We start from the raw sequence: 22870 nt of genomic DNA, 5'->3' as shown, positions 1-22870 counted from the left end.
TTGTAAATGACATAGGAACTTAAGGCATTTAACACAGTGCCCAAACCTTAGTGAGTACTCAAAAATTGTGTAGAATTAGGTAAGGATAAAGAAGGAGCCCTGTTCATTATTTTTTTGGTCATTACAGTTCCAAGTATTAGAAAAGGCAAAACCATTTTCTTCATTCTAATAAGTCTATTTCTCAGTGAAATAAAATCTGACGCTTTTCATATTTTTGAGATCACAGATGTTCTTTCTTCTGATGAGTAAATATTGTGGAATGTTATAGTGGAAATGTCTTCCAAATATATTTGGTTCACCAGTTGTTCACCATTCACAGTTTTATTATAGTCTTTTATTGTGTGGAATTTCATGCGTTATAGTGTGCGATATGTTAATTGAAAATATTTAGTTTGTGGATTAGAGTTTTGCCAAATCCGCTCTTTTGTTAAGCATAAATACATATAAAATAGATGCCTCTCACTGAAGAATTGGAAGTTATAGCATGCTGTTTTCATTTTAGATCATAGCAGAACTTCAGACAACCATTTCCTCTCTGAAAGAGGAGAAGAGCCGGCAGCAGCTTGCTGCAGAAAGGCGGCTCCAGGATGTTATACAGAAGTTTGAAGATGAGAAGCAGCAGCTGATTAGAGATAATGACCGAGCAATCAAGGTAATCTGAAGACTTCGGTAACCAGTGGTACCAGCTGCTTTAATGTAATTAAAAGGAGGGCTGAAATCGCAGCAGTGGGCAGATGAATGCAGGTATCTGGCTTGCTCACACAGCCTGCTGGAATTCCATTCACTGGACTCTACCTTTGATGTATCCAGTGACTCAGGCTGACTTCCCTCGAAGAGATCACATGCCAGCATAAAAAGTCATTTTTGGCAAGCCCAGTCCATTCACATTGAACAAATATTTGAAAAATACCCTGTCCTTTCTCTTGAGAACCACTTTGGAACTGTCTCTTGAAATTAGGATGACTGTTTTAGCCCAGTACTGCTGGCTAATAAATTCAGAAGTCAGCTTCCAATTTACATTCTATTCTTTGCCCACATCCTTTCATTATGTATTCACATAATGAGAAATAACCTGTTTGAGGTTTGGAATGCCAACCATTTGATGTGCTTTGACATAGTACAGGGTAGATGTGTTGCTGCTGAGAACCTAGGCTGTTTCCAAATGGCTTCAGAGAATCATGCCTTTAATAGCAACAGAAAGTTCCCTGGACCCTGATTCTTTAGGTGATAGGCAGTTAGATCTCAAAGTAGTTTTTTTCTTGGCTTCATAGCAGCGAATATTATTGTAAGTGTCTACATCATGCTGTGTTTAATCTGTGAGGATAAGCATCTGGAAACCTTTATAAATAAGATTTAAAAGAGAACAAAATTTTTTTAAGAATTTCCAGCAAAAGATTATTTTTCAGTGATTTTACTTTGTTATAACAATGCTTAAAGCATGTTGGGTAATCATACAAAGCAAGGAAAAATAAAAGAAACATTTGGGTTTTATCGCTGCCCTTTTCTGCCTAACCCCTCCGTCTTTCTTTTCTATAGCCTATTGTAGGCAATCTGAGTAATTTACGGAGAAGCTAGTGTTAATGTAAGTTGCTTTTTAAAATATACTCTTTAAGCCTGGACAAGACTGAATGGAATAAAAAAAAACCCTTCAGATATGGACAAAATCTTGGAGGCCATTTCATCCAGCCTCCTCACTTTAGAGGTGAGGACTGACTTTATTTTGTTCTTAATGAGATTTTCCTTATATATTGCCATCAGCCAGCTTCTTTTCCCCCTATGTGGGATATGAGACAAAAAAGAGGGTTCTTTTTTATATTCTGGTAATTGAAAAAAAATCTTTGAAGCTCTTCTCATTTATAAATGCACAGGAGGTACTCGTTGATCTGTATAACTGTTTTGCTTGGCATGAACTGAGCTGAATACTTTGTTTAAATTCCTTTAGTTATATAAAAATCTCATTTTAAGTGAATTTCTTTTCCACTTGATGTCCAAATACCATGCACTAGGCAATTTCCAAATTTTAAATAAATAATTGAATCCCAATATACGCAAAAAGGGAAAACATAGATTTACTCCATAATGGCATAGTTTCTAGTATTGTTTCTTAAGATTAAAAAAAAAATCTTGAAAGAAATATAATTAGTACAACTGCCTATTTTTAACTGTTTCTGCAGTTTTAGTCCACTTACCTGTTAAAACAGAAAACCATTGTGATCCTAATTTCCAGAAAAGTGTCAGATCTTAAAGACTGAATTTAAAAGATGTACATACATAATATTATATTAAAATATATATTATATGATACTTATGACCTCCAGAACATAGGTACTTGAAAATAACTAAAATTAGAATGTAGGTAAGATATAGTTCAGTTTTTTGTTTTGTTTTGTTTTTTACGAGGGGGGAGAGAGAGAGAGAGTGGGGAGGAGGGGCAGAAGGAGAGGAGAGAGAATCTTAAACAGACTCCTTGCTGAGCTCAGAACCCTGAGATCTCAACCTGAGCCCAAATCAAGAGTCGGCCGCGTAACCGACTGAGCCACCCAGGCGCCGCAGATATGGTATAGTTTTGATTGACTCAATTAGATTATGTGTAAAGTGAATGATCGTTGTGGGGTTTCTTTACTAACCTACATAAGGTAAGTAATTCATTGGCACTCCTCGCCTTGCTTTTCTTTTCCAGACTATGTCACCAAAAATGAAAGGAATAATAGCTTATTCTTATTTAACATGTCCTATGTACCACACTCTCTGCCAGACATTTTTATTCATCGCCAGTCCCGTTATGTCATTTAGGCCTTCTAGTAATCTTTATAAGGAAGGTATTTCTATCATCCCCATCTTACAGGTCGGAGAACTGAGGCTCTGAGGTTCAATAACCAGCCCAAGGTCATACTGCTCAACAACTGTCAGAGCCAGGTTCAAGTCATGGTCATTCATTCGGGTAAATCTTTTATACCGTAGTATGCCCTATCTTGAGAGCAAAAAGATCTTTATCACTTATCTACTGCTTTAGCTCACTCCTTACCTTCAAAGTCAAGCTTCTAAAAAGAGCCGGCTCTCCTGCATATAACACACTACCCCAAAACTTGATGTTTTAAAGCAACAACCATTTTATATGCCTAGAATTCTTTGGATCAGAAATTGAGGCAGGGATAGCCTGGGTGGTTCTTCTGCTCCATGTGTAGCATTGTGGACTTATGTTCAGCAGGAAGCTTGGCTGGGCTGCAACATCCAGTATGGCTCCAGGTGCTGTCCATATGGCCTCGCTCTCTGGGTGGTCAGCCCTTTCACGTGGAAGCCGGCATCCAAGAGGAGTATTCCAATAGGTGAAGGCAGATCTGCACTTCCCTTAAGGCTACTGTAGGAAGATTCACAGTGGCACTTCCATCACATTCTATTGGTTGAGATAGGTCCCAGGGTCAGCCTGAACCACGGAGGGAGTGGAATTAGCCTCTACCTCTGGAAGGGAGGAGTGGTGGAGATGGTGAAGCCATCTTGAACCCATACAATAATCTGTGCTAAATGTCATCTCCCATTGATTCCTCACCGTACGAAATAGTACCAAGTAGAAAAATAACTATATTTATATTCCTACGACCCAGAATCAACATTGTTATTTAACGTCATAGCCTAGCTGCATGCATAATTTTAAAGAAAATCTCTGTTGTTTTCTAAAAAAAATGGATAATCGCATATGCTCACAAATGATTCAAAATGTAGGGGGAAAGGTAATATTTAAAGTAACCCCAAATCCCATCACTCAGAAATAACCATCATCACATTAAGGTGAACATCATTTCAGATAATCCTACTACATATAAGGAGAAAAGAGAAGGAAAGCTAAATAGACTCATAAAATGAGGTAATCCTCCAGATTCTGTATTTCTGCTTGTTTTAGAAAGATCTCTGGAGTTAATTTTACTTCAGTTCAACAGATGAAAGAAACTAGCGTCTAAAGAAGGAATTATTAGACTTTTGGACAGAATTTGATTTGGGGTTGAAAATGAGTACATTAAGACATTCATACTTCCTCCCATAACCCCTGCTTTCCGCCTCTAGCCTGGGACAGTGTTATTATTTTTACACTGTCCAGGTTTGTGATAGTCACAATTTGTCCATAACCCTATTCTTCAGTTTAATACTCATGCTGTCCTTGGTGGATTTGGGGCTTACCACTGGACCTTTTACCACAGTGACTCCATTTCTGAAGTTTTTACTTCGATTTGGTTCTTAATTGGCTGGATTTCATGGTCAAATCATTTTTTGAAGACTCATGGTACTGTCTTCCCTGAATTGTTCATGTTTAAGAATGTCTGCTGATTTATCTTTATGTTTGAATGCCATGTTAGATGGGCACCATCTTGGTCATGTGTTTTCCCATGAGAACTGTAAACACTGCCCACCTAGCATTTAATATTGCTGTGGGGGAGGCTGGGCAAGATTAGGTTTTCCCCCATGGAAATGATTTGCTTTTTTTTGAGGGATTCCTAAAGTCTTTCTTTATTGTGTTCAGGTTAGTAGATTAACCAGGATAAATTCGGTAATTAACCAGAATACCTCTACATGTTAAACATTCAGTATATGTTTCTGAAGCATCGTGATTCTCCCCTCTCTGTAAGTAAAACTGATTTGTGGAGTCTGTGCGTTTTCTCTAACCCGAGGGGAGGGAAAAGAAGATCTGGGGTAGAGGTGTGTGTGTAGTCTGGTTGGGGTGACTGTTCTGTGTTTCTGTGTTCATGCTACCTAAATGGGAGAGGGCATCTGATATCCCTTTGGGGTTTGAATGATCCCAATTTGGCATGTATTCCTGAAGTCCTGACACCTTCACTTTTCTCAGAAATAGAAAGCCCTGGTATTTACCTGTTTTTCCATCACATCCTTTTCCACTTCTCACAGTCGGAAGAGGAAAAAGATGAGGTGGTCACTCATACAGCTTTTTTCTCTCCACATTTGGTGATATTAATGAGATTTCTCAGGATTTCATTGACTTCTAACAAAATAACAAATTGGGGGACATTGGCAGATATGGAGGTTGTGTCCTGATGTAATACTCTGGTGTGCTCCAGAATCATGTTTCTTTCCATGACTATAGGCTTTTGGGAGGTTTTTTGTTTTTGGTTTTGGTTTTTTTGTATTATTTACCTTACTACCCTATTTCAATGCTTCAGTGCATTTTTGCTAGTTTTTACTTGTTAGTCACTTCATTTGGCGTTGTAAAACCTTCTATTTGATCTTAGAAGCCCCTCTGACTCCTTTATAACATTTAACAAGGAACCTGTGTTCATCTGCTATTGCCACAATAATGCTGCATAACAAACAAGCCCCCAAATTTAATGACTTATAATAACAAGCATTTATTTATTTAATTTTTTGCAGAAAATCTATGGATTATTGCTATGGCTTAGATTCAGGCTGTTGATTGGCTGCATTTGACTCCAGGCTTTAGAATGAGTTCAGGCCTACTCTATCTGTCTGCACAATCTCCCCAGACTAGTAGCTGCCTGGGGTATCCTCCTCATGGTGGATTATGATGAGTACAAAATGATGAACAGGAAAAAACATTCCTGCAGCCTCAGCCTCATTTCCATCCACATCAATGGGGCAGGGAAATTATAGAACCACTCAAATAAGAGTCCATGAACATCTATGAACAAGGATTTAATCGGCCGCATAAACAGTCTCTAAAATCTCCCTTAGCTCCATGGCAACACATTCCCAGTTCATCCACCATTCTGAAACCCTCTCTCCCACCTCCATTCCCTGTTTCTTCCTCCTCTTTTTACATTCAAAAATAGTGGTCTTAGGTAAGACCACTTCTACTTTCTTTGTATGTATCCTGGACAGTCTCACCTCTTCATTATGTAGCTTCTGTGCAAATGAATTTTGAATCTTCATCTCCACCTAGACTTTTTTTCTGAGCTCTCAATCCAGATTTCTAACTACCATCACACATTTTCCCTTGATGACCCATTAGGCTGCTCAAACTAGACATCCTATAAACTGAACATATCTTCCTCTCACTCTTGTCTTGCCCCCAACCTGTTCTTCTTCTTGTATTGATGATCTGAATTGACTGGTCCCTCAAGTCAGATTCTGGAAGTCCCCTTGAATGAATCCTTCTCCTCCCTCACCTCTCTGAGGTCAATTCCTAGAAATAATGCCTAAATATCTGCCAACACATACCCCATTCTGCAATCACTAGTTCCTACCGTCTTAGTCAGCTCTTTATCATCTTTGTCCTTGCCTGTTACAATCCCTCCTATATAGAATCACTGCCAACAACTCAACTGTCCCAAGTCTATTCCTCCCCATGTTGATAAGGTGACCTTTCTAAAACACAAATATGAGCATGTGGTTTGCTACTTAAAATCCATCAGTGGCTTTCCATTGCGTACAAGCCTATACTTGCCAGCATGGCATACAAAACACCTGATGATCCACACCAGCAGTTCTCAAGGTGTCCTCAGACCCGTGTGCGTCCCTGATACCTTTTCAGGAGCTCCACAAGATCAAAACTGTTTTCTAAGACATCATTTGCCTTGTTCACTGTGTTCACATTTGCACTGATGGTATAAAAGCCACAGTGGATAAAACAACTGGTGTCTTAGCACAAAACACAACATTGTCACTAAACTGAGTAGTGATTATTTCCTTCACCACCATCTACTTGTGCTTTAAAAAAAAACTGAAGCAATAAAGTATTAATTCTATTAAATCTCAACCCTTGAGAACACATCTTTTTAATATTAATAGGAAGTACACACAAAGCACTTCTCCTGCAGACTGAAGTATGGTGTTGTCTCTAGGAAAAGCAGCACTGCGTTTGTTTGAGTGCGAGCTGAACTCTAGGCACCTGGAAGGAACAAGGACTGGCAAAGTAGGCTTATTCAGATCTGACTCTCTGGCAGAGGTGTTCTTGAGAAGGAAGGAAGTGAACCTGACACTTCAAGGCCAACAACTGGTTATACTGTTGCTAATGATAAAATCTGAGCTTTTAAGCAAAAATCAGAAATTTGGAAAACCTTGTACCATCACTGTAAGCTTGACAGCACCCCAGCACTTAAAGACTTTTCTGATGAGGTCAGTGGTATTACTAATGATGTGAATGGGAAGAAAGGGGGAGGAATATAATGAAGTGTATCAACATTTGGAAGATTTATATAACTCACTGTACCAGTGTTTTCCAAATGACCAATAGCTGGTGTTACAAAATCATGTGTGGGTAAAAGATCCTTACAACATATAAAAGAGAACAATGGATTTTCTTTAAGACTTTATTTATTTTTGTGCGTGCATGCAAGAGAGAGAAAGAGAAAGATGGTGAGCATGAGAGGTGGGGAAGGGCAGAGGGAGAAGCAGACTCCCGGCTGGGCAGGGATCCCAATGCGGAACTCGATCCCAGGACCCTGGGACCACGACTGAGCTAAAGGCAGACGCTCAACGGACTGAGCCACCCAGGCACCTGAGAACAATGGATTTTAATGGAGTAGTAGGCAAAGTTCACGGCTAAGAGTTCCAAACTGGGTATTGCAGCTAACCTTTAAGAAACTACCACGTCAAGTTTGGGGTTTTTAAAAAGATTTTATTTTATTTATTTATTTGTGAGAGAGAGAAGGAGCGAGAGTACGTGCACACACGAGCAGGGAAAGGGGCAGAGAGAGAGGGAGAAGCAGACTCCTCACTGAGCAGGGAGCCCGATAAGGGACTCATTCCCAGGACCCCGGGATCATGACCTGAGCCAAAGGCAGACGCTCAACCGAGCGAACCACCCGGGCGCCCCTACTGCTTGTCAAGTTTTGATTCGTCCTAATGAGTACCCACAATCATCTGAAAAGGCTCCTAAAATAATCCTTCCTTTCCTAATTACTTATTTATGGGAGACTAGATTGTTTTCCTGTACCTCACCCAGAGCAACACATTGCAAGAGATGGAGCGCAGAAGCAGGTAGGAGAATCCATCTCCCTTCTATTAAGCCAGACATTAAAAAGACTCAGAAAAATATAAAGCATAGCCACTCTTCTCACTAATTTTTTTTGCTTTAGAAAAGTTATTTTTATTAAAAATATGGTATTTATGTTCACACACAATGAATTTATGGCTTATTTTAAAATTAATATTTTAATATTTCTTAATTTTAATTTCTAATACAGTAAATATCAATAAATAGAACACACATAAACAAAACCTCTGGGATTCTTTTAAGAGTGTAAAGGGATCCAGAGACCAAAAACTTTGAGAACTGCTGCCCTTTTGTCTGCCTCATCAAACAGCCAGTCCTCAGCATTCATGCCATGCTCCCTGTGATCCCGTAACTGTGTGTGAGGTCCTTCCCTTTTAAGATTTAAATGTCATCTTTTCTGTGACGTGTCGGAGTGGGAAGCTCATGCCAGCTTTGGCCTTCCTCTGGTGAAGCTTTCACTGCTCTGTAACACTGGTCTGCAACTCCTGATCCAAACCGTGGATTGGCTATGCTCCACAAATCAGGATCTGCAGATTCCGGGAAGGGGGTACGGTGCTTGTCCTTTATCTCCGGGGGGGTTGGGTCGGCACATGTGCCCAGACACCCAAATGCACAGTGAAACGTGCTAGTATCTCAAATGGGACAAATAAAGACTAGGACCCCTGGCAGACATCAGTCCGGTTTTGTTGCCTCGCAAGTGAACCGCAACCTTTCAAAAATAATTTGTGGTTTTCGGAGGATTTTTGAATTTCAGGATTGCAGATAGGAGATTGCGAATCTGTCTTTTGACTGATTGTCTTTCTCACCGCCTAGTCTCTGAGCTTCTTGGGAACAGGCTCTTGCCACAACATTTAGTCCAGTGGAAGGTGCCAGAAATATGCTGAGTGAATGAACAATACTGCCTCATAAGTCCAGGCTCTGAGCACTAATAGTGTCCATTTATTCTCATGTTATCTTATGGATGGCAGCAAGCTTGTAAATATTTTGGGATGGTATAGCAGATAGGTGTAAATAACTTTGATCTTGTGGTAAACAGTGACATGTTTGCCTGATTAGGCAGATTCAAATAAAATACCCTATAACTTGCATATATTATCCGAGAGCATAATTTGTCTCCTCCAGCGGAAGGCTCCCAAAAGGCTGTCCACCGAAGCAAAGTTATCTAAATGTTAGTTCTACTACCCACGGCACTCACAGAAGTTCACTGGGGGAAACTGTTAGAACTAGCTCTATAGAAAGACTGTGGAACATTCTTCTGGCATCACTGCCCCACCAGGGCTAAGCCCTTTCTTTGAAGCTAGTGTATTGAAAGTTCCTCACTGTGAAGCCAGATGTCCAAGCAGAGATTTCATATCAAGGAGAAATGTTGTAAAATTTTTGCTTGCAGGCATAGAAAAGAGATTTTAAAGCATTGATCCTTCTCTCCCTTGGCCACTGACTGGAGTTCACGAGAAAAGGTCGGCTGCCAGTAGGACATCTAGAAATCTGGTCTGTATTACCAGAAGGGCTTGAGGGGGGAAAAGAGAATATTTCATAAGATTGGGCAATTCTCACTGTGCTAAAAGCTTACAGGAATCCATTTCCCAAAGAATAAAATTACAAACCTCATTGTGGGGTTTTAGTAGCATTGAGAAACAGAAAGAAATCTCAGTGCCCAGCATCGGATGGCTTTGTTTGGGACCTGTTCATTATTTAATTCCTATCTCCCCTGTATGCACGTCCTGAGGGCGCGGGGGCGAAGTGGCATTTTCTTTGTGCTCTCCTGAATTAGAATTAATAATGCTAAGAATAGGACTGTATTTTCCATCCCACCCAAGAAGGCTTGCCTGCGTACTCAGAAAGGAAGACAGAGCCATTCATTCATACTAGCAAAAACTGTAAGTGCCATTTTCCAGGAAGAATATTCTGGAAGATAAGGTTCGGTACAGCGTGGTAGTGAATTATGACTTCGCTTCCTAGAGGAAGGAGAAGCAATAACAGTAAATGAGCAGAGAAGGAATGAACAGTTCTCCCCCCAAAGCGTTTTACCCCCATATCTTTCCTTCAGTTCTGTTCTCTGGCAAAATTTTATTTTATTTAAAGACTAGTTGAAAATCATTTGTTCAGTGGACAAAATCCTTCAGGCATTATGAAAAGTATTTTCAGCCTCTGGGACACTGCCTTCATATACTAAGAGATCAATTAGGGTTCGATGAGTGAATGTGGGAGTGACCGAAAGTGATTCAAAGAATACAGGTGAAAACAGATTCTCCTTCACTAGGAGCTGTGTAAACTCTACTCTTTGGAAGCCACTCCGTGAATTTTATTACTGCATGGTCCAAAATATGAATGGCTTTGGTGAATCAAATTTTGGGATATATAAGCATCAGTTTCTTTAATTTTTGAAAAAAATTAAAAAATAACTATTTGGAAATATTTTAATCTTTAATGATTCTGAACTATCTCAGAAACTATTTCAGAGCCAGTATGATGCACATAATGAGCACTGAAATACATAATTGTAAGCCTCCATAACCAAAATTACTGAATGATTACTATGTATATACATGTGTATATACACATAATTATATATATATATTCACATCCATGTGTTATTCAGAAGCACTGGGTTATAAAGAATTTTAATTATTAGAAGACTTGATAATGATTTAATATATTTAGTATATTAAATAGTTTTGTGATGTCTTGATTTAATTAGCTGTTGGCCCATTCTCTCTAGCAGAAGCTGGGTTTCTGGTCAGTCTCGGGTGACTCTTGATAAACCTCTCTTTTACTATTTACCAACAGTGAAATTTATGCCTCTTCCTTTTAGGGAACATAATACTATCTCTTGCTTCCCCAGGTTTTATTCCCAAAGAATCCAGCATGTTGCTGTTGTCCTCCTATACTCTGTCCCCCACATTGGGCATGGGTGACAGCAGCACCCAGTTGGGGTGCTGGCCCAGGCTTGTGCTAGCTTGAGTGAGCTGACTGTTACGTTGTCAGGGATTCTGCCGGCTGCAATGTGTGCACCATGGAAGTCGGTGCACACTGCTACAAAGATTTTTTTTTGAGAGCCAGTTATTAAACATGGGTACTGCAGCTACAAGAGTTCCTTTTCTCCTACTTTCTTGATGAAATCAACTTCCAGCTGTAGTCACCATGCTCATGGTGCTGCTCAGCCTTCTCAGAACAAGGGGTGTTTGGATGGACAGGTGGATAAACAGCATTCTGTTATCCCTCTTGCTACTCTTTCTAGCTACCAACCAACCACTTGCTCTGCTTTTTTGGATATGTACTATATGATTTAGCTCTTCCAAATGTTCCCTTAAAGTCTGTTTTCTAAGCCCAATATCGTATGGGAAGTTTACAAAGTAACCTATTACCTCTAAATTCAGTGGTGTTTTCCCCACTTCTAATCATCCTCTAACTCCATGCAGCCATTGACTATACTGACCAACAATTTTCCTTCTAGAACAGAGGTTGGCAAACTTCTTCTGTAAAGGCCAGATAGCGAATATTTTGGGCTTTGTGGGCCATACAATCTCTGTGGCAGCTACTCAGCTCCTGCTTCTATGGGGGAAAGTAGCCTTAGACAATATGTCAGCAAGTGGGCATGGCTGTGTTCCAATAAAACTTTATTTACAAAAACTGGATGGGTGCTAGTTTTGGTCTGTTGGCCATAGTTTTCTAACCTCTGCTCTAGAAACTCTTTTCTTGGTTTATACGATACTTCTTTTGCTTGTTTCCTCTATTGATCTCTTTCCTCCCTGTGGGTGTTCCTCAAGTCTGTGTCCTGGGCTTCACTTCCCCTTTTCCCTTCCACTGTGAGCTCATCTCCTGCATGACTTAAGCTGTCACTTCTATAGGGATGCTTCCCAGAAGCCTCAGCCTGATTCTCTCTTGGGTCCTGTATCTCATACTGCCTGTAAATCATCTTCATTTGGAGAATGCTCTACTATTTCAAATTCACTAACTACAACATTGAATTATCATCCTCCCTTCCAAATTGGCTCTTCTTTAGTCTATCAGGGTTACCCCCAGGCTTTCTATTTCCTGTTAGAAACTTTGGGTTCATCTTTGTCCTTTCTTTCCTTCATCCCAATTTACCTCAAGCCTATCACCAGAATCCGAGAATATATATCTTATTCCTCTGCTATGACCCTATTCAGAGCCCTTCTCAACTTGCAGTTGATTTAAAACAGCCTCCTCTCAGCTGGTGTCCCTGCCAAAAGTCTCTCAGCTCAGTCCAGGATGAAGAACTCTGCCAGAGAAATCTTAAATCACTGACTTCCCTGCCTTACAAAGGGTGCTTGAAAATCAATAGGAAGACTAAAAAGCTGGTGGACGAAGAAAGCAAAGGATGTGAACACAGAATTCACAGACAAAAAGCAACATCCAGCAAACCTGTGAAAAATATGCTAATTCTCATTAATAATTAAAGAAATGTAAATCAACACTACAAAGTTGTGAAGGGCCTGGCTGCCATTTGATAGGCATAAATTTTGAATTTGAAAAAAATAGCTGATAATGCGCAGTTGTTGGGAGCATAGGTGGGTGCAGCCTCTTTGGAGGGCAGCAAGTACAACCACTTGAAATGCACAGAGCCTTTGGGTCAGCAGTTCCATGGGTAGGAATTTATCCTATGGACGTACTTACAGGGATATGCAATATTATTTGAGCAAAAATCTAGGGAAAATGATGAATTATGGTACACACATCCATACAACAGAATACCACGAGGCCATTTTAAAAGACTGAAGTAGGTCTCTATGGGAAAGGAGACAAGATAGCCAACATGTTGTAAATGAAAGCAAGGCAGAATGGCACGTACATTTAAATTTGCCCAAATGGGTCTCAAAATGGGGCAACTGGCCATTTTGGGGGATAGGACATTTCATTTTTCCTTGTCTGTATTTTGATGATGTTTTAATTTCTTACAAGGTCACATTACTAGATTGAATGTCGAGGGTTGCTTATAACCTTAAGGTGCAGCTCTTCTGCCTGGCTTTCATAGCCCATCCAGATTTCTCAGGATTCCCCAACATGCGCATTCTGTTCTAGCCAACTGGTCTCCCTGCCTGAAAGTATGAGACACTGCCTACATCCACCATTCATGGATTCACGCTGTGCCTTCCTCCTCACTGCAGCCTCTTCTCCACCCCCTCAGACTTGTCATGTATCACCAAGGCCATTTCAAGGTCCTACCCGACTATCCCTTCCCTGGGGACCTTTTACTTTCATGAAGCCCCCCTTAAGGCTTAGTGATTCTTTCATTATTTCTGGTTTCTGCATAGCACCCACATCACTGGGCACCCAAGAATACAGACTTAGTTGATTTAAAGAATATAATCTCTCATTATTAAATGCTAAATCTTAGGTCTGTTATTGTATTTTTTTAAGGCAGCTTGAAGCATATCATCACCAACCTTGCAGTTAAAAGAAGTGTGGATACACACACACACACACACACACACAAATACATCTGCAGTTAACTATCTAAGCCTTTGGGTTAGCAAACTCCTCTTTTAAGATGCAGACATCCTTGATGTGTTAACATATTAAAACCACTTGAAGTCGTTCACACTCTAATGTGAAGTTGTTTAATCAGAGACTTTCTTCCTAACAATTAGATGAGATCATCTCATTTGAAGGACTAGGAAGTGGTATCTGGAGTGGGAAGGGGGGAGCGGAGAGCTATAGGGTACTGAGAGGCCTGAGGCACAGAGCCAGGGAGGGGCAGGAGGGGAGGCCACAGTGAACAGGGAGGTGGCTAGACAGGGATGGGAGGAAGAGTCCCTGGATCCCCATGGCCTGGTGGGACTTTGTTTGCCATCATCTTTGTCACTACAGAAGTTAACACCTGACTTCATAAGTCGTTCTGACTCTATTTTACATGATTCTATGTTGACGGGTGTTGGGTTTTACAAAAGGAAATGGAATGGATGTATATGTGTGTGTGTGTGTGTGTGTGTTGGTGTGTTGGTGTGTACATGCTTTTCCAAAAAAGATAGGATGTGTGTACCTATGTATATACATGCATGTATGTTTTCCAGCAGTTATTACATATTCTTGGTGAGAAAAAAGTGAAGCTGTGAATAAACAGTTGTATTATCATAGCTCATTCTGCTGTGTGTGTGTGTGTGTGTGTGTGTGTATTTAGGGCATTTGTTGCAGGAGGTAATACAGAATGTAGAGAGTTAATTGACAGCTTGAACAGAATTTCTAAGGAACTAAATCAAAATCAATAAATGAATCAAATTAATCCAGTTTTTGTATGTGTATTGTGTTTGCCAAATGCATATAACTGGAAAAAAAATCATAAAAAACTGACGCGATGCCGTCGAGCCATCAGGACAGACCAAAATGTCATTTTCAGGCTTGTCAATAGGAGGCTGTTTCTACCAGGGCACGGGAGGAGCAGCTGAAACCAAAGATTTGGAGCGAAAGAGATCTGGGGTGGTTGGTGGGTTACAGGAATGCTTTAATGTTGGAAGCACAGAGGAAAAAGTGGAATTAAAAACAAAGCAACAGCCCCCATTTTCTTCAAGAGAGGCAGAGCCCTTTTGCTTTTATGTCTCTGTCACTTGCCTCAGGATTCTTCATAAAGCCCTCTAACCACCTAAATAAATATTCATATGGCTGCTCACCATCTCATTAATAAAACAAGATTTGGTGGTACAATATTTCAGAGTAACATGCGATTTGCCTCTCACCCTTGTTTAACTTTAAATCTCAAGCAATTAATAAATTAGACTCAAGAGCTTTTTAAGAAGTAACATCCTCCATGCACCACAAATTGCATTATTTTTATGTGTAAATAATGATGAAAGGAGAGATTGTTCCTTTGATGTCTATAAACTACACTGTAAAATATGCAGAAAACATTCTTGAGTTTAGTCGCAGCCAAAACAAATAGACTAGTTCATAAAACAAAGCAGCAGCATTCTTAGAAACAAGCATTATTTTTCTTTTCATCTCAATGGCTCTTTTTCCATCTTCTATTCTTGCCATTTTAGTGGCAGATTTGTTCCAAATGCAAAAGCGACACTGGTCTGCATTTTCTCATCCAGAGGACCGGGTCCCTCCCAGGTTCCTCCCCAGTAAAGTTTCTTCCTCTACAGCTATGACCAGACCTCAACTGGACTGCCAGGCTTTGTGCAGGGAATCATTTTTGTCAGTAGCATTTCATTGTTGCTTTAAAAACGATTTCAAATGTTAGCAAATATCCGTGTTCCTCAGATCTATTTACTTTCCTCTTGATTCTCCAAGCTGGCTTATCTGGTTTTGTTTTCTTTTTAAATAGGATCTGCAAAGTTTACGAAGTCTGAGTTTGGCCTATTTTTTTTCCTTGGGTAGAGATAATAAATAGCACCTCGTTGTAAGTTTTTACCTACCATGGGAAGGGGACAGAAACAGTTTGGGCTTCTGTTAGAATATGGCATAAGCTGGTGTGTGATCTACGTTGGACCCTGCATGTATTCTTCTCTGAATACACTGTATGTAGCATAAGATTAAATACTAGGTGAATATGCTTATTTGGAGAGGCCAAAGATGTATGCTTAACCTCCAGTCTCTCCCAGCCTGAGCAATGGATATTCTTCCACGGGATCAGCTCTTCTGTGGCCCCCGTTTCCGCCTTGCTAGCAAGTCTACTGTTTCACTTCTTAGCCTAATGCGCTCTCATTAAAATGGATCCCGAGCTCTGATCAGTTCAAATACCAGTCTTGTCTATCAGGTCCCATTTCCTCCGGCTGAGTTTTTCTTCTGATTTCTCTTTTCTCCTTGCCGGCACGTTTCCACTTGAGCTCGCCATCTCTCTGTTCTCGAACATCATGTCCTCCTCCATCCTTCCTGTCATCCTTCCTGTATTCTTAACCAAGTTTAATGAGCAGATTATTAAAAATAGTAGATATTCATGTGAAACTGTTTCCTCTTACACCAACTGAAATCATAGTCCCATATTATTTCATTGATCACTAGCATCTTCAAGCGGAAACGAATCTTAAAGAGTTGGCCCACGGACCTCACTGACCTCCCATTCTCTCCATCCTCGTCCCCCATTTCACAAATAAAAATCTTGAGCCCGCCTTGGGGGAGGTGCCTGGTCACGCAGCTGTGGCAGCACTGAGACTTGAACCCCAAGCCTTCTGAGGCTTTGGTTTTTCCCTCATACTCCGTGTTGTCAAATACACATGGAAATGGAATGTACGTACGATTTTTACTGTAAAATGGATGGGGCGTCTTCCTCACAATCTTCTATGGCTCCTCTCAACCTAAGCAGGACTTGCCCTTGGCTTTTAGAGAGGAGCTCAGCAAAGCCATTTCTCATTTGGACTGTTTAAGAAATGTTTCCTTCAATAGTTGGCGTTAGTGCTTGCTGTGATTTTTAAAAAATTATCTTTAGCTGTCCTTGGAAACAGAATGTTCAAGGCCAATTTAGAAAAGAGGTCATGATTTGAAAAGTAACTTTCTAAACACTTTACCTAATTTAAAGAGCATTCCAGAGGAAGGAAATGTTGATGAATAACGATCTCTTCAGCCTTTTAGATGTGGGGGGGTTCAGTAAAGACACTTATGCCAAGATTGATCTGTGAGAAGGCTGAGGAATTTGTTTTCCAAGAGGAAACCAATTATTTTGAGAATCCATTTAGTTCAAATGATTTTATTTCTGTGATGTCCAATGATCAATGAATAAATAAAAGGGGTCAATACAGCAGCAGTCTTGATTTGGGGAAGGCCACAAGCGCAGTGGAATGAAGATGGCAGCCTCAGGATCACTTTGAGTGATTTTTCAACCTTTGCCAAACTGTGAAGTGTTACATGAAACCCGATCCTTTGAATGTTACCACTGTGTCATTTTTCTAAGGCTCCAAGTATCCTCTTGGGTTATCCTGCATGTTTTGCGTTAAAGAGAGGTGTAGGGCTTAATAGCATGTGTTTTGGAGCCAGACTGCCTGGGCTTAAATCTTGGCTCCACCATTTAGAAATCATGGGACCTTAGACAAGCTCTCTGTTCCTCCATTTCCCCATTTCAAAAAAGTGGAAATGATAATAAAACTTAGAGGAATTTCTGTGAGAATTAAATGAGGTAATGCTCGAAAAGCATTTAGAATCATGCCTTCTACTAAAAAGTCCTACTACATGATCGTTAAATTATTTTTTTTAAAGACCCTAGCCAATAAGAGTTGAGGTATGCTCAAATGTAACCCCTAGTAAGTAAACCTCTCTTGATCCTATTCCCCTTCAAGCTGCCGTGTCTACTTCATTCCCACTCATTTTTTGTTACTTAACAGTCTGACTTCTGTCCCTGTCCCTCCAAAGAAACCAGTCTTTGGGTTGCCAGTGGCTTCCTTGTTGCTAAATCCACCAGACGCTCTGTCTTCATCTGCTTGACTCCCCAACAGCACCTGACAGGGTGGAAGGCAACTCTCCCTTAGTCACATTTATGGGCCCCTCTTGCCCTCAAAGTCCATTGTTCTTCAGGGAGATTGTTCTGGGCTGTTTTGTTTTTCTGATTAAGTTCAATGATCTCTTGTAGGCCATCTTGTCCACTACCACCTATATTTTGAAAACTGGCAACTTTCTATCTCTACCCCAGATCTCTTAGATCTTATTGCATTCCAGATCTTTCTGGAAGCTTCTTGGTTATCTCCACAGATCTTGACGTGTCCTACAGAAACCTGAGAACTCACCATGTTCAAAACTGAAATGATTACCTGAGCCCCTTATACCTGATTCTGCTCCTGTGTTCCCAAGTGCAAGTAATGGCTCTGTCCTTCCTTCCCACAGGCAGTCAGTCCCCTGAGTCTAATCTTCACTTTGGCTTACCCTCTTCTCTGCACCCACAAGGCCCTTCCCCTCGTGCAGGAACCTACCAGCCCTCTCCTGAGTCTCAAGCCTCCAGTCCCTCCTCCATACCACACCCTGAGTGATTTTTGCTTCCCTGGGTCCCCATGGGCCCGAGGATGCAGCCCAGATGCTCTAACGAGGCTCACCAGACTCCACAACCACCCAGCCTGACTCTGCTGCCTCTTGCCTCCCCTCCCTGTGCCCCACATTCACACCATTACTCACCCTCAAACTCTTCACCTCCACTGAGCTTCTCTCATCCTCAGCTTTTGCCCCTTCCCCTGCCCAACTCCTGTGCATCCCATGGCCTCGTCTTAGATGTCTCTGTCCCTGGAAAGACTTCCTTGGCCATCCCAGCCTCCTAGGGCTGGCTTGCGTTCCATCCCTTTTGCTCCTCTTGTGCCCTGACTCTCCCACTGTCACACAGGCACACATGACATGGTGACCGCTATCCTTCTCTGCACCTCCCCGTGGCCTCTACCTCACGAGAACAGGGCCACTCACTGCCAGCCCCAGGGCTGAGCCCAGTGCCTGAGACACATGATCACTCAAGAGTTCACTTGTCAATTCACCGGATGTTCGTGGCCCAATAAACCCAGGCCTCGTGTCCACCCCCACGTGGACTGTGTGAAGCAATAAAAATATAGTTCCCTTTAGGAAGCACTTTCTTCTTAAAATGGTATGGCAACACGTGCGTATGCAGAGAAAACAAGCAATTTAACTTCTTTAGCATCTAAAACCTCTTATACTCTTCATGACGTATTTTGGGGTGAAGCCTCAGGTTTACCTCCCCACTCCCCCTGTCTTCCCCTTTCTCTCTCCACCTCGCTGAGGCAAATCATTAAGAGCATTTCTTTGAGTTTGTCATGTGGAAACACTTGACAGAATTTTTAGGGCTAAAAGAACTGTCGTACGTACAGGCTTCACCCCAAGATGAGAACATTTTCTGGTCTGTCCTCTCTCAGTCGTAAGCCCTAAACTATCTCGAAGCTCTGCAAAGTTGGATTTCCCTTTCCTTTCTCTTATGATGTTTATCCAAGTTTTTGTTTCATCTTGTCGAGGCTAGATTAGTTCATGACATAAAAATTCCTTTCATTTTATCAGTAAACATAAACAACTATGTCAAAAAAAAGAAAAAGAAAGAAGAAAAAAAAGTTAAACTACATCCTCCTGAAATAAAATCGATAGAATTGAATCCACGGACATGTTGAACCACTAAGATCGAGGGGCCCATGGAAGGAGGCTGTCTCCCTCCTGGGATGTGTTGGAGGAGGCCCTTGGCAAACATTTAGTCACTGATTATCTTCTAGGGAAAAATAGTAAATATTTTATTGAAATTAAGTTAGTAAATACAAGTCCCAGTTAAAATGTAACATAATACCACCTTTACATTCCAGCACCTTCACTTAGTCAAGTTTGGAGAGTTAAAGAGATGAGTCAGGTTTTATATTAAAAGAGAAACATTGTCAGAAAAAAATTTGTTGGGGATCCCTTTGTTTTTTAGGGGAAGATTCTACAAATGCCTATTAGTTCTGCCAATTAAATAACTGTCAACAGACAAGACAGCAGTCAACCCCCCGGCTTCTATTCCTCTCATTTCTTCCTGGTCAAGAAGTCAGGGGCCCTTTGAAACATTTTCACCTTCAGCCATCCATACCTTCACCTGGGCACAAATTCTCTAGCTGCTAGTTTTCCAAGAAATTGTGTTCCGGAAAATTAAAACTTTAAAGCCAGGAGAATCTGGAAAAAAAGGATTTGGGAAAAAGATATTTTTCAAAGCAGTGCTTTGTATTTATTATCTAGCATCTATAAAGTTTACCTACGATGCCGGGGGACACAGAATGCGAGTATGTACTTTCAAACACCAGCCTTTAGGTTAAGCTGGGGAGCCAGGAGGAAGAGCCAGTATTCAAAAGGCAGAGAGGAAAAATTGCTAATCAAAAGAATAGATAAAAATTAAGTACAGGTGGTCATAATAGGGCATTCCATTCCATTTGATGAAAATCATCAAATAAGTTTGAAACCTTATTTTTGTTCTATTCTGGTTTCTTTTTGGAATTCTTCTCTCTCTTCTGGGACTAACCTGTTTTCATATCTGTGAGATCATTATATTTTAAAGAGAGGATGTGTGAGCTGTGCACTACCCGTCCAGTCACTTGCCTGAGGCACATGACATCCTTTCAAAGGCTGTTTCCAGGGGCAAAGGCAAGTTTGTAAATTCACAGTAAAAACTTTTAAGTGTGATATAGTAAGAAGTCCTAAAATATACATGTGTATTTAGCTGAGCAAATTACATTTCCTAATGAGAGCCCAGTCATAGAGGTTAGCATTTTTCTCTTTTTTAAAGATGTATTTATTTTAGAGAGAGACAGAGAGAGTGGGCGGGGGAGGGGCAGAGGGAGAGGGAAAGAGAATCTCAAGCAGACTCTGAGTGTAGAGCCCAATGTGGGGCTCGATCTCACGACCCTGAGATCACAACCTGAGCCGAAACCAAGAATCAGACCTTCACTGACTGTGCCACCCAGGAGCCCCAAGGTTAGCATTTTTTCTAGGAATTAAGTAAAATGGAATATGTAAATGTAAATTTTATTGCAGCTGAGAATGTCTTCATGCATAAATTCTCTGCACCATTGTTTAGAGACTCCTGGCTTCTATAGATATGAAATGCAATTTTTTACTTAAAGGTTATGACAGCAATAATATCTAGAGTCCAGACCTGTGATCATAGCATGATTCGCAGTCTCCCAGTTCCTGGGCCTTCCTGTCCCATATTGTTGCCAGCAAGGCCCTCAGCAACACATTGTCCCTTGCAATGCCCCTTTATGGCATCATGTTCTCTGCTTTTCTCCTCCTGGTCTTATAATCCTGTCTCTCATTTCCACCATTACCCCCCGCATTTGAATTGATTACACTACCAAGACTATTGTAGGCAAAGATGTGTTCCTTGCATCCCAGATGGAAACTCTGAGCACATTTTCCAAGGGAAACTGTTACAAATAGTGAAAGGGTCCCACAGTACACTTACTACAATATAATATTTCAGACAAGTAAAGGTTAAATAATCTTGTTCAGATTCAGTTCTTCCCCCAAAGAACTAAACTTTGACTTGACTCTGACTCATTCCCCCACCTAGACAACTTTCTCCTCTCAACCTGTTACAGCCCCAGATTCTTACAAGAGTAGGACTTCGCTCATCCTCTGCTTTCTCACCGGGCATTCTTTCTTGTTCTTTGCTTTATACCCTAGTTTCCAGTTCAGTATCTGGCAAAGTAGTAAGACCCAGTAAATTTTTGTTGAATGTAAGAAATGAATTTGGGATTTACATCTACCAACTAGTAAAACCACATTCTTAGAAATGATGAACTTCCTCCCACTTCCCCACCCAACTGTCAGCAATGGTGGTTGTTGTAAGGTGATCATACTGATGATGATGGTGAGGGTGATATCCGTCGTGAATCTCCCCCGACTGCTCTGAACAGCATTCAGTTCTGATAACCACCTCCTTGAAATCCTCTCCTTCCTTGGCTCCCTGGATTCCACACTATACTTACAATGTTTTCTATGGTTATATTCATTGGCTTTTCTTTTTCTCTTTGGGAGCCCTCAAAATAAATTATGCACCACCACTCTATGATTTTTTTCCTTTATTCTGTTTCCCTCAGCAAATGCAATCCAATTCCAACCCTGGCTACTCTGCAGAAGAATCACAACTTTGAACTCCTGACCCTGGTTTTCCCTCAAGTTCCAGACTGAATAGACATGTCTTTATGGATGATCTTGGCATCTAGAACTCAGCATACTTCCTCCTCACTCTTACTGCTCATGACTTAAATTATACCAAGATCCTCAGCTGATTCTTCCCTTCCTTGCTTCCTACACAGAACCAGTTGTTTCTGTGCCTTAAATTCACCCTTTCCTCTCTATTAGCATTCCCTCAGTCCAATTTATGCTTGTGACTTCTCTCCTGGACTCTTCCTGAGTCTCCTTGCTCCTCCCATCCAACTCCTTTGTGTATCGCCAGAGCAGAGAAATTAGCTGTAGATCTAAACAGACCTAATCATATCACTTCCCTACTCAAGACCTTTGAATTGTTCCTCACTGCCCAGTGAGACATAAACAACTCAACTAGCCCATCTACCCCTCATCTTCTGTTTCCACATGCACCCAAAGCATCAACCAGAGTAGACTTCTTATTGCCTAACCACACCCGCTGTTCCCTTGTATATAAATCTTGGATGATGATGTTCCTTTTATTAGATCAGCATATGGGATTGCTTAATTTAAGATGTTTGAGATGCACCAATTCTAAATAATAAGAGGAGATATGTATGATATAGCAGTAGAATGGATCGCCAAAATGGAGGTGAAGTTAAGGTTTTCAGAGATGAAGAAAAGAAGGAACTAGGGAGATGACTAGGGAGACCGATGGCTGATTAATGAGGACCCTGAGGTCCTATGATTGTAGCTGAGAAAGAGAAAGACCAAGACCGGGTCACATTCTGAATCCACAGATAACAGGACAAGAGTGAACTGACAGATGCATGTACTGTTTGGTGGTGTTCATCTTTGTGTAAATGGCCAATATTTATCAAATCAGTGGTAAAAATTTTTGGTAACATATAGAGGAGGAAAAAATAGGGATCTTGTAAAATATCTGGTTTGTTGACTTTTATACATTTTGATCAGTTGAGTTATTGCAACTCGAAGTAAATTAAATGTAACAAACAGAATTACCTTAAAAATGTTACACATTTACATTGTGGGCAGAGAGAGAGAGAGAGAAGGAGGGAGAGAGGGAGAGAAGGGTTGTGTTTGGAGCTCAAAGGGACATATTCTCTTGGGAAACATCAAATTCTTTCTGAAGAGGAGAAGGTAGAAGATGCTTGCATAATTTAGATGAGGCGCATATTCCAGGTTTAAAGAGCTGGCATTCAAAGACTTCTTTAGAAGGGTGGATGAGAAGCTGGAACGCACAAATGGAGAGTGCCCAAGGTGAGAGAGAAGAGGCAGATCAAGTACTTCATCAGCTCCTCGGAGAGGAACTAGGGGAAGAAGGAAAGTAAACTGACCCGACATGGA

At 40.9% G+C, this 22870-nt stretch overlaps 1 protein-coding gene across 1 annotated transcript in view; it reads left to right on the top strand.

Annotated features, from left to right (window-relative positions):
• The window catches only part of LOC115938207 (centrosomal protein of 112 kDa-like), a 136185-nt gene that overhangs the window by 51062 nt on the left and 62253 nt on the right, over positions 1-22870 (top strand). The window contains exon 3 of the mRNA XM_081804655.1: positions 503-652. Within this exon, the coding sequence (XP_081660781.1) occupies positions 503-652 (150 nt within the window). The remainder of the gene's footprint in view (positions 1-502; positions 653-22870) is intronic.

The sequence above is a fragment of the Leptonychotes weddellii genome, chromosome 15, assembly GCF_054177405.1.
Source record: "Leptonychotes weddellii isolate Sample4059 chromosome 15, ASM5417740v2, whole genome shotgun sequence".
NCBI lineage: Eukaryota > Metazoa > Chordata > Mammalia > Carnivora > Phocidae > Leptonychotes > Leptonychotes weddellii.
The sequence above is the reverse complement of the archived record's forward strand: the minus strand, read 5'-3'. Positions and strand labels throughout refer to the sequence as shown.